The 12,575-nt window shown below is 48.3% G+C and overlaps 1 protein-coding gene across 1 annotated transcript in view; it reads left to right on the top strand.

The window, feature by feature from the left end:
- SPMAP2 (sperm microtubule associated protein 2) overlaps positions 1-12,575 on the top strand; it is a 46,257-nt gene that overhangs the window by 21,713 nt on the left and 11,969 nt on the right. Inside the window, exon 5 of the mRNA XM_081939975.1 lies at positions 407-533. Within this exon, the coding sequence (XP_081796101.1) occupies positions 407-533 (127 nt within the window). The remainder of the gene's footprint in view (positions 1-406; positions 534-12,575) is intronic.

The following is a 12,575-nucleotide window of genomic DNA, read 5'->3' as shown; positions in this document are numbered from 1 at the left end:
CTATTCTAATCAAGGAGAGAAGCAACCTAGAACTAAGGAGGTATTTCCTGACAAGTTAGAACAATTAATCAGTAGAAAACCCATTTCCCCACAATAGAAATTGCATAGTAGAATAATAGAAAGTATGGCAAGCCAAAGATCCAAAAGAAAAGATACCTTCAGGCCTCACATAGAATAGAGTAGGGTAGGGTAGGGTAGGGTAGAAGAGAATTCAATTGACAGTGATTGGATTTGTAACACAAGTCAAATTAGTAAATTCACACTAAGTTACTATTAACAAGTAACAATAGTCAAATAAATTATGCTATGATTAGAATAAGATTAGCACAATGAACTTTGCATGTTTTCTTTTTGGTCTTCTTAATTGTTTTTTCTTCTTCTTACTTCTTTTTTTATGTCAAACTAGATTTTTTTCTGAGACGCCAGTAACACCCACAGCTCTGAACGTGTTGGCATCGCCCAGGTTAATTAACCTGTCACGGCCCCGACCCGTCACGGATATCTCGGAGTTAAATAATGTTAACTGGTTTATGGTATGGACAACTTTTGCCAAACGGCTTCCATTCCTGTTCACGTAATATATATTTGCCATAGTGGGATCAGAAAATCTAGTACATCTTTTTTTTTAAAGTCATAGCCTTACCCTACCAATGCTCAGGTTCTACTGTATTTTTTATATCTATCCGTAGCAAGAAAGAGGATTTGCTTTTTCCCTCCAAGGAGAAGAGAATTTTCTCAGGGGTTGGGAATGCATCTAATTAGCAATGAGGTGGCCAAGGACCTTGTGTAAATATCCTGTCTTTCATTGTTCAGTAATGTTGCCAATAATCTGCAGCTTTCTTAGCTCTACAAACTTCCTTTCAATCCCTTAAGAGGGAACTCTTCCCATGTGATTTTTAAAAAAAACAATGATGCTACAGTTGTCGCTCTAATGGGACTCTTGCCTTTGAGAAATGATTAAAGAATCTCCTTTTCAGCCCTGGGGAAATTTGGAGGAATCTTCCATCTCATATCCATCAGTTGAATGGACAATTTGGAAAAATTGGTGCTTAGCTCTAGCCCAGTGGTTCTCAACCTGTGGATTGGGACCCCTTTGGGGGTCAAACGACCCTTTCACAGGGGTCGCCTAAGACCATCGGAAAACACACATTTTCGATGGTCTTAGGAACTCAGACACCAATTTGATGGTTGGGGGTCACCACAACATGAGGAACTGTATTAAAGGGTCGCGGCATTGGGAAGGTTGAGAACCACTGCTCTAGCCAGTATTTATTTAGCTATTTAAACAATTAAGATGGATGCCCATCTTGCAAATGGGTTTAAAGTAGGTTTGAAACCAACACCAACAATCCAAAACAATTGAAAACAATTCTAACAGCAATCTAGATGGCAAATCTAGACAGCATACTAAAAAAACAGAGACATCACCCTACCAACAAAAGTGTGTCTAATCAAGGCTATGATTTTCCCAGTTGCAATGTGTGGCTGTGAAGGTTGGACCATAAGAGGGGAGGAGGAGGAGCTTCCGGCGATGGCAGTCGCCTCCTGAAGCTCCAGAATACCACGGAGCTCAGCGATGGGCGAAAAGGTTATTTCCGACCCTCATTTCCATCTGAGGGTCGGAAGTCAGTTAGTATGACCACCCTGGCCCATTTTCGACCCATTTGGGTCCGCTAGGGTGAATCAGAAGACTGGAGGGAAGGATAAAGAGCGAACGATCTGTGGAATGGGGGAGAGAGACCGGCATCGGAAATGCCGGCGTGTGTGGAAATGGCAACGTTCGGAGCGTTTTGGAGCGTTGTGGAGCGTTTTTGAGAGAGTGCTTAGAAAGAGGAATTGCGAGGAGAGGCTGGAAGGAAAGAGGCTGAGGATGGAAAGAGGCTGGTGAGCTGGACGTTTGTGACTGCGTTTTGGAGTGTTTTGGAACGTGAGGCTCGAAGGGAAGAGGCTGAACGTGAGGCTGGAGGCTGGAGCTTTTTGGAACGTGAGGCTGGAGGCTGGAGCGTTTTGGAACGTGAGGCTGGAAGGGAAAAGGCTGTCCCGCTGGTGAGGAAAGAGGTTGTGAGCTGGAAATGGCGATGTTTGTGACAGCCTTTTGGAGCGTTTTGGAACGTTTTGCAGAGAGCGACAGGAAGGAAGAAGGTGAGAACGGCTGGAAGGAGGAATGTGAGGTTGGAAGGAAAGAGACTGGTGAATGGGTGAACCGAGAGGATTGGAAGGAGCGAGCTGGTGAGCTGAGAGGTTGGAAGGAGAGAAGGAGAGACTGGAAGGAAAGCGAGGAAAATGGAGAGAGAGGAAAAAGAAGGAGTTGGAAGGACACTGGAAGATGAGAGGCTGGTTTCAACAGCAGCCGCTGAAAGAGCTGTCATGGATGCCAGTAACATCACTAGGACATTGGGACTATTTGGATTATACCCTAGACCATCTCTCCTCCACCCAGACCACCATTTGGTCATCTAAGAACTCTTCCCCCCCCCCTTTTTTTTCTATGACTGACCATTTACCATCTATAACATTTTGACCCCATCGTGTTTTTAAGATTCTAAGATTAAGTTTATTTATTCGAGGTTTGACCTGCTCCGCCTGCGGGAGACCCCCCTCTCACAGGCATGGCCCTTGACACTTGCAAGGGCCCACCTTGATGACGGGTTTATAGACCCCGAGAGGTGGAAGAAACGGAGGCTCAGGGGGTTTTTAGTTAAATGTTTTTAAAAATCTTTTAGGGGTTTAGGGGTTGGGGGGTGGGTGGGTCAGATCAGGAGCGATGACAGAGCCAGGTCACCAGGTGGGGTCACGAGCAGAAGGAGCGGAGAGGAGGAGGGGGGAGAGGATATCATTCCTATACAGGGCTCTTTGATTCCAACAGTCGTAGGGAGGGGCAGATACGAGGACAGATTAACAACTCGCAGTCGGTTGGGAGACCGTGGGTGCTGGTTACACCCGGTCGCTTGTACCAACCCCCGCGTTCTAGGTGGTCAGGATCTGCAGGCCCAGGGCCTGAGGCTGTTGTTATGCAATGCGAGGTCCGTTGTCAATAAGGCCCCCCTCATTCATGATCTAATTTTGGAGGGGGAGCTAGACCTCGCGGGAATAACGGAAACCTGGTTGGGCCACGAGGGAGGTTTACCCCTCGTGGAAATGTGCCCACCAGGTTACCAAGCATTTCACCAGCCCCGGGCCCGGGGAAGGGGCGGTGGGGTAGCAGTGATTATCCGGGAGGACTTAGAGCCAAGGGAGTCCACTGTGCCACAGACGTCCGGATGTGAATCCCTTGTTGTGAAATGGGGCCCTGGGAGGCAGTTGGGCCTGCTGATAGTATACCTGGCTCCCCGCCATACATCAGCGACCCTGCCTGAGCTCCTCGAGCTGATCGCATCGGTGGCGGTTGAGACCCCCAAACTTCTAGTGATGGGGGATTTTAACCTGCCATCGGTGGGAGAAGCATCAGAGGGGGTTCGGGAGTTCATGGCTTCCATGATAGCCATGGACCTGACTCAAATGATTCAGGGCCCGACACACGAGGGAGGTCACACCTTGGACCTTGTTTTTGTCTCTGGCCAGTGGTTGAGTGATCTGGGAGGAGTGAATTTAACCATCACTCCTCTGTCATGGTCAGATCACTCACTCCTCCGACTTGGCTTCCCTGGTGCTACCCCTCGCTGCGGGGAGGCGGAACTGGAAAACACTAGATGGTTCCGCCCCAGGCGCCTGATGGAACCAGATAGGTTCCAGACGGAGCTTGGGCCACCTCCTGCAGCCCTGACCCGCCCTCGGGTAGAGGACCTGGTGGCCGCGTGGAATAATGCGACTACCGGGGCCTTGAACCGGGTGGCGCCTTTGCGGCCTCTCCGGCGGCAACGATCCACCCTGGCTCCTTGGTTTACCGAGGAGCTAAGGGTGATGAAGCGCCGCAAGAGATGCCTAGAGAGTCGTTGGAGATCCTCCCGATCCGAATTTGACCGAGCACAGGTACGAGCCCATTTAAGGACGTACCTAGTGGCATTGAGAACGGCCAAACGTCAATATTGTGCCGCTCTCATTGCATCCGCAGAGAACCGCCCTGCCGCCCTGTTTCGGGTGTCCCGCTCCCTTCTGTTTCAGAGGCCGCGGGAGGCCCCTTTACAGAGCAGGGCAGAGGAATTTGGGAAATATCTGCAGGATAAAGTCGCTCAAATCCGGAAGGATTGGGTCCCCTTCAGTGGCCCAGTCGAGACGCCAGTGGCGAGTCTTGAGAAACCTTTTTGGGAGGAGTTTGACTTGGTTGTCATCGAGGATTTGGACAGATTGCGTGGACGACTGCGACCTACCACATGTTTACTGGACCCATGTCCCTCCTGGCTTGTACTGGCATCCTGGGAGGTTACACGCGACTGGCTCCTGGGCCTAGTGAACGCTTCGTTGGGTGAGGGGTCTCTTCCGGCCGCCTTGAAAGAGGCGGTGGTGAGACCCTTGCTCAAGAAGCCTTCCCTGGACCCTACGGAGCTGGCCAATTATCGTCCTGTCTCCAACCTTCCCTTTTTGGCGAAGGTTGTAGAGAGTGTGGTGGCTTCTCAGTTCCCACGACATCTGGAGGAGAATGATTATCTAGACCCGCGCCAGTCCGGCTTTCGCCCCGGGCACAGTACAGAGACGGCCTTGGTCGCGTTGGTGGATGATCTCTGGAGGGCCAGAGATAGGGGTTGTTCCTCTATCCTGGTCCTATTAGATCTCTCGGCGGCTTTTGATACCATCGACCATGGTATCCTGTTGCACCGACTGGAGGGGTTGGGGGTCCGGGGCACCGTTTTGCGGTGATTCGGCTCCTACCTCTCTGGCCGGACGCAACGTGTGTTGGCAGGGGAGCAGAGGTCGACCCTAAGCCCCCTTACTTGTGGGGTGCCACAGGGGTCGGTCCTCTCGCCACTCCTGTTCAACACATACATGAAGCCGCTGGGTGAGATCATCCGTGGTTTCGGGGTGGGATATCATCTGTACGCTGATGATACTCAGCTGTACATTTCCACCCCGAACCACCCCAACGAGGCCGTCGAAGTGATGTCCCGGTGTGTGGAAGCCGTACGGGTCTGGATGGATGACAACTGACTCAAGCTCAACCCTTCCAAGACGGAGTGGCTGTGGGTTCCGGCCCCCCGGTTCAACCAGTTAATCCCATCTCTGGCCATTGGGGGCATTCAACTCGCCTCCGTGGAGCGGGCGCGCAATTTGGGCATCCTCCTGGATGCCAGGCTGTCCATGGATGACCATGTGACAGCCGTGGCCAGAGGGGCGTTCCACCAGGTTCGCCTGGTGCGCCAATTGCGCCCCCTATTGGACCGGGACGCCCTACGCACAGTCACCCATGCGCTGGTGACGTCTCGCCTGGACTACTGTAACGCTCTCTACATGGGGCTTCCCTTGAAATGCACTCGGAGACTGCAGTTGGTCCAGAATGCGGCCGCGCGGGTGATTATGGGGAGTACTAAGTACTCCCATGTGACACCTCTCCTGCGCGAGCTGCACTGGCTTCCTGTGGTCTATCGGGTGCGTTTCAAGGTCTTGATTACGATCTTTAAAGCGCTCCATGGCTCAGGACCTAGTTACCTGCGGGATCGTATTCTGCCCCATACATCCCTGCGACCCATCCGCTCGCACAGAGAGGGACTTCTCCAGGTGCCGTCCACCAGACAGTGCCATGGGGCGGCGCCTAGGAGCAGAGCCTTCTCTATGGCGGGCCCAGCCCTGTGGAATGACCTCCCCCCAGATATTAGGACCACTACTGACCTCCGCTCCTTCCGTGTAAAGCTCAAAACCCACCTATTCCAAATAGCCGGCCTGGCTCAATCATAACTTCATAACGCTCCTGATGGGTTTTTTAATTCAGTAATTTTATTTAATGGGATTTTAAATTGCGTTTTTTAATTGTCTTTCACTTATGAGTCTACCTCCTCCATGCACATGTATATGTCTTTGTTCTTTATGTATGTATGTGTGTCTTTATCTGTATTTTATCTGTTTTGATTGTACGCCGCCCCGAGTCCTTCGGGAGAGGGTTGCGGCTAATCAAATAAAAATTATTATTATTATTATTATTAAGAAAGGCTGAGCACCAAAGAATGGAGGCCTTTGAACTCTGGTGCTGGAGAAGAAGACTCCTGCATTGAGTCCCTTGGACTGCAAGGCCATCCAACCGGTCAACCCTGACTGCTCTTTAGAAGGCCAGATCCTGAAGAGGAAACTCAAGTACTTTGGTCACCTAATGAGAAGGAAGGACTCACTGGAGAAGAGCCTCATGCTGGGGAAGATGGAGGGCAAAAGGAGAAGAAGGGGACGACAGAGAATGAGGTGGTTCAATGGAGTCACCAAAGCAGTTGACGTGAGCTTGAATGGACTCCGGGGGATGGTAGAAGACAGGAAGGCCTGAAGGAGCGTTGTCCATGAGGTCACGATGGTTCGGACATGACTTTGCAACTAACAACATAACAGCAATCAAACATAGTGCGCCTGAGGTCTAAAAAACAAAAAACCCCATCCCTTCCATCCTGCAAATCGGGGTCTCCAAACTTGGCAACTTTAAGTCTTGTGGGCTTTCAAAATTCTGCAGCCAGCCAAGCTGGCTGTACTAAATGTTCTAAATCAAGTTTGGAGACCCATGCTGTAAATCAAAGGGCACATAAACAACAAACTGACCAGGCTAATCTAACATCTAAGCCTCAGTGTTTAAGGGGAAAGCCAGGTCCTTAGACTTATGGAAGGCTAACAGGATTGGGGTAATCAGATTTACTGGGGGATGCTGCTCCATAGGACAAGCAGTACAACTGAGAAAGCATATTTTCCAGGTTGTGTTTGATGGCACCGATTCACAAATGAGACCCGAGCATGCCCAAAGTTGGATCTGGTGAAGTGAGCAGAAATGATCCGAGACAAGAGAACCTACAAATAATCTGGCCTTGTACCATGTACAGCTTTATGGATGACAACCAGTACCTTGAAATGCACTCAGAAACCCACTGGAAGCCAGTACAAGTTATGCAGCTGTGGTGTTATGTGTTTGCATTGGGAAATGCTCAAAAGTGCTCAAGCTGTAGAATTCTGGGCCCCTCAAGGACATGTAGAATGTGTTGGCAAAGTCCAAATGGATGACATCACTCAGCCTTCATGCAGATCAGGAGTTGCCAATCTTGGCATCTTTAAGATATATGGACTTCAACTCCCAGAATTCCCCAGCCAGTCATGGAGACACACCTGGTCTACATAAAGACTGGGTGATATCATCCATCTGGATTTCTTTGGCACATTCTGGCTTGGGAAATTCTAGGAGTTGCAGTCCACACATCTTAAAGTTGCTAAGGTTGGACACCCCTGATGCAGATGTTGACCAAGAAGAGACAGGGGGCATCCTGCAAAGTACGGCCTAGAAACAGATCCTTCAACAATGACTGAAACTAGCTGCAAAGAAAGGGACTCTCCATAGCCCCATGCAGTGGTGAAATTCTTTTTCTTTTACTACCGGTTCTGTGGGCGTGGCTTGGTGGATGCAGTGTGGCTTGGCGGACGTGGCTTGGTAGGCATGGCAGGGGAATGATATTGCAAATTCTGCATTCCCACCCCATTTCAGGGGAAGGGTACTGCAAAATCTCCATTCCCACCCACTCTCAGGCCAACCAGAGGTGTCATTTGCCGATTTTCTGAACTAGTCAAAATTTCTGCTACCGGTTCTCCAGAACCTGTCAGAACTTGCTGGATTTCACCCCTGGCCCCATGCCTCACACCACTACTCCCTGATCCGGAAGTATACCGTGATCAATGGTGTCAAAATCCACTGAAAAAGAGACCCAGAATGGATGCACTATCCCAAACCAACTAGAGATGGACCCCCTCCTCCACCATTGGGCTTCAAAAATTTTAGCAAGAGGTTCTCTGCCTGGTTGATGGGTGGGTGTGGCCATGGTGGGCATGGCCTAGTCGGCCTCCTGCACCAGGGCAGGGTGTGTGTGTATTTTTGCCCTCCCCTGGCTCCGAATGCTTTCCTTGAGCCTTCGGGAGGGCCAAAACAGCATCCCCAGGTTCCGGAGGCCCACTGGAGGCCAGAAATGGGCCCATTTCTGGCATTCCCAAACTTCCGGTAGGGCCGTTTTTTGCCCTCTCTGAGCCTCCAAGTGCGTCCTGCACTTACCTGCATCCAAAACAGGCCACGTGGGGAATCCTGGGAGGGACAGGGTGGGCGGGGCCAACCAGAAGTGGGATTTGGGGGTTCTCTGAACTGCACAGAATCTTAGCTAGAAGTTCTCCCAAACCCCCAGCAACACACCCCTGGTTCTGAATGACATTTCAAGATGTTTGTTTCTCTTCTGATGTGGTCTCTGCAACTCCAGAATAGACTGGTAGAAACTTTTTTTCAGAACTTGAAAATCCACTATAAGTCGGTACAGCCAGCATAGAAGCAGAGGAGCAATAGAAATTATTTAGTAGCAGGTTCACACAAGTTAAATCCTGAAAATAACCGCCATGTTCCGAGAACACGCTGCACCTAAACAAATAAATTGTGACTTACTGTATTTTTCGGAGTATAAGACGCACCTTTTTCCCCCTCAAAAGAGGGTGAAAATTTGGGTGCGTGTTATACACCGAATGTAGCCCCACCCGCCCACACCTACCCTTTGGCCTCTGCCTCCTTGCAGCAAACGGAGAAAATGGGGCTAGCGGAGGCGGCAATAGGCTATGGCAATCCCTGCAGCCTGAAACAGCTGATCGTGCTTAAACTGAAAGTGAAACTTGCTGTTTGCTGCAAGGAGGCAAATTGCTGGGAGGCAGAGGCAGATTTTTTCTTCTTCTAATCAGGCTGTTTGCTGAAAGGAGGTAAGTCAATAATTATAAATGCCTATAGAATGTTCAAATTATTAGACTTTTTAAAAGGCTGCTTTATTATTGTTTTAGATAACTTAACAAAACGAAGAAGCTTTTTAAAAGAAATGCTTGATTTGAAGATGACCAGTGCTATTGTATTTTCTTTTAAATGGCACAGAATAATGTATATTTCCAGAAAGCCACATCGATTTTAACATCTGTACTAGTACAGTCTGAAATGTAACACCACAAACAGTGTATATCTTCTGTACCGTTTGCTGCAAGGAGGCAAATTGCTGGGAGGCAGATTTTTCCCCCCTTGTTTTCCTCCCCAAAAGCTAGGTGCATCTTATACTTCGGAGCGTCTTATACTCCAAAAAATATGGTAATATAAGAGCCTGGACCGCATGACATGCTGAGACCATACAGAAAGTCCTTGATTTACAACCATTGGCTTAGTGATTATTCAAAGTTACATGGCACTGGGAAAAGTCCCTTATGGCCATTTTCATATTTACAACTGTTGCAGCATCCCCACATGATCAAAATTGGACGTTTTGCAACTGACTCATATTTATGACATTTCAAGTGTCCAGGGTCATGTGATCACTTTTTGCGACCTTCTGCCAAGCCAACTCCATGGGGAAGCCAGCTTGACGTAACATCCATGCTTCTGACTTAACAACTGCAGCGATTCACTTAACAGCTATGGCAAAAAAGGTTGTAAAATGGAGCACAACTCACTTAACAATTGTCTTGCTTAGCAACCTAAATTCTGAGTTCAATTGCAGTCATAATTTGAGGACTACCTGTAGTTGAGTTCTTTCCACAACACAGTGAACCCAGGGGTGGGTTTCAAAAAATTTTACCACCGGTTCGGTGGGCGTGGCTAGATCGGTGGGCATGCGACTGAGTGGGCATAGCCAACTTGACATCACTCACGCACACTTAAGTCACATGACCCCCTCACCAAGCCATGCCCATCGAAACAGCGAAAAGTTTTTACCAGGGGGGGGGGGGCGCCTCCAGCGTCGCTGGAGCTAAGGGAGCACGTACAAACTACCCAGCAAGAAAAAAAGTTTTTGTCCTCCCCGGCCCCAGGGACACTCTGCAGGCTTCAGCAGGGCTGGGGGGAGGCAAAAACACCTCTGTGTTTTGGTCCGTTTTTCACAAAACTGAAGGCATTTTTGGCATCCCTCAGCCCTGCTGAAGCCTGCAAAGTGGTTCTGGGGGCTGAGGGATGCCAAAAATGCCTCCATTTTTGCAAAAAATGGCCCATCTCTGGGACCTTTCTGGGACTGGCATGCGCACACCATTAAAAAAAAAGGAGGGGGGGAAATACATGCTTTCAATGAAGATTGTTCTGCGCATGTGCAGAACAGAAAATAAAAATGGCGGCACCCAGGATAGAACCGGTACGGTGACATGTCCAGCCGAGTTACTACCTATTTGGACGAACTGGGCCGAACCGTTAGAAACCCACCTCTGAGTGAACCACAAATGATCCAATTCCATATTAGACCCATCTGACTTATGGTATGAATGCAGCCACCCTGGCAGCTTTGCTTAGCAATGTCACAAAACTACTTTTAAGATGACAAATTACATTTATTTCTTATTTATTTATTACTCAAATTTATGTAGCTATCTGCCTCCCCCCCCCCAAGGGGTAGCATATTAATTAATGGCGCACTTGAATTCAAAATATTTTGAACTCTAACATTTCTTTCAAGATTATAATATCCTGTTCAATATTCTAGGTTCAAAACCGCTGCGCTTTAAGAGCACTTTACCAGAAGTGTTTTGACACCGCTTGGACTGTTGTGGAAATGTTATGAGTGCAAAATGGTTGGGTCAAGCACAAAACACCAATTTCAGACTTAACACCTTTCTGTAGTGGTTGAAACAGTGTAGGCTGGTAACCGTGCGTTTTGAATTCAAAGTGACTGCTTTGATTTTGAACAGTCCTGCAAACTCCTAGCTGTGTTTGAACAGAATCAAATGCATTTTTTTCCATTGGGATCTTATCTATTCTTATGGAGTGTGGTCTTTGATAGGCCCCTGATAAATAACTCATGCCTCACACCATCCTTTGTTGGCTCTTTTTATGCTGCTTTAGGTGAGTTTTAACCCAGGTCAGGGTTTTGTTTACAGTGGTGGGATCCTACCGGTTTTAACAACCAGTTCAGTGATTGTGCGCTTCGCATGATGCACAGTTTTGAGAAAATGTAACTCCACATTACTGCTGGGGAGGAAAACAGCTGAGGCGCGGCAATCCGCTCTTCCGCATGACTCAGCTGAGAAGATATACTGTATTTTTCAGACTATAAGACGCATCAGAGTATAAGACGCACCATGATTTTGAAGAGGTAAATTAAAAAAAAAGTTTTTACACTCTGCATGCCTTCCAAACAGTCTGCATACCTCGTTTTTTGCACACACAAAAGGGGGGGGGGGGTGCATGCAGAGCTTTGAGAGGCTTGTAGAGTGCTCCTGGAGGCTGGAGGCCCCAAAAACGAGCAAAACGTTTACTCATTTTTGCCCTCTCCAGACTTTGCAAGCCTCCCAAACCCTCTGCACATCCATTTTTGCAAAGAGGGCAGAGTTTCAATAGGGCAAAAATGCTGTATTCAGTGTATAAGATGCACCAAAATATTCACCCTCTTTTTGGGGGGAAAAAGATGCATCTGATACTCCGAAAAATACGGTAGATGAGTTAAGCGCAGGAGCGGGCAGGCGGGCCCACTTCATCATTGGAGCAAACCGATTTGCTCCCAGCTGAGGGTCGGAGCTACCAGTTCACCTGAACTGGTCTGAACCGGTAAAATCCCACCCCTGGTTTTCTAGCGGCTTACCAATTTATGTGAAGTCAGTCTTAATGCAATTGAATCTATTGTGTAAACCCAGTGGTGGGTTTCAAAATTTTTTGGAACCTACTCTGTGGGTGTGGCCTCCTTTGTGGGAGTGGCTTGCCAGCCATGTGACCAGGTGGGAGTGGCTTGCCGGCCATGTGACCGGGTGGGAGTGGCTTGGCAGTCATGTGACCGGATGGGAGTGGCCAAGACAATGTCACTGAATTTTTTGCCCCAATGGATGATCTACAAAAAGAAGATATAAAAAAGGAAATTTATTATTTTGTGCACTTACTACTTAAATAAGATTAAAATTAAACCCCAAAATTTAGTCAACCCCTCAGTCAGGTGTGTTCTATGTATGTGGCCCTGTCTCTCCCCATACCTGCTTCCACGTTTTTTGTAGCGTGTTAGTCTCCTTTGTTCTGTTCTCTCCATCCTTTCTTTCTTGTTCACTCATACCCCAAGAGAATATATTCCCCATAGAACTAAGCTGCCATGCAGCATTTGCAAACCTGAAAATAAGTAAGACAGATCTTAAATTGTAGTTACTTTCAAGACAGAAGCTGAATTGTGGTTATTTTCCCACTAGTTTCACAATAATTCCTCGTACATTCTTAAACAGAACAGTCAGTCCCTAAGAGGGAGCAAAATCCATTTCGCTAAGGCACTGCAAGAGAAGGTGTCCAAATGAGAATACAAAGGAACATTCTTGTAAGCAGAAGTGGTATTCAGCAGCTTCTAACCAGTTCTGGAGAACTGGTAGCGGAAATTTTGAGTAGTTCAGAGAACCGGTAAATAAACTGCCCCTGCCCCCATCTATTCTCTGTCTCCCGAGTCCCAGCTGATTGGGAGAAAAATGGGGATTTTGCAGTAACCTTCCCCTGGAGTGGGGAGGGA

This window comes from Natrix helvetica, assembly GCF_964273705.1.
Source record: "Natrix helvetica genome assembly, chromosome: 1".
NCBI lineage: Eukaryota > Metazoa > Chordata > Lepidosauria > Squamata > Natricidae > Natrix > Natrix helvetica.
The sequence above is the reverse complement of the archived record's forward strand: the minus strand, read 5'-3'. Positions and strand labels throughout refer to the sequence as shown.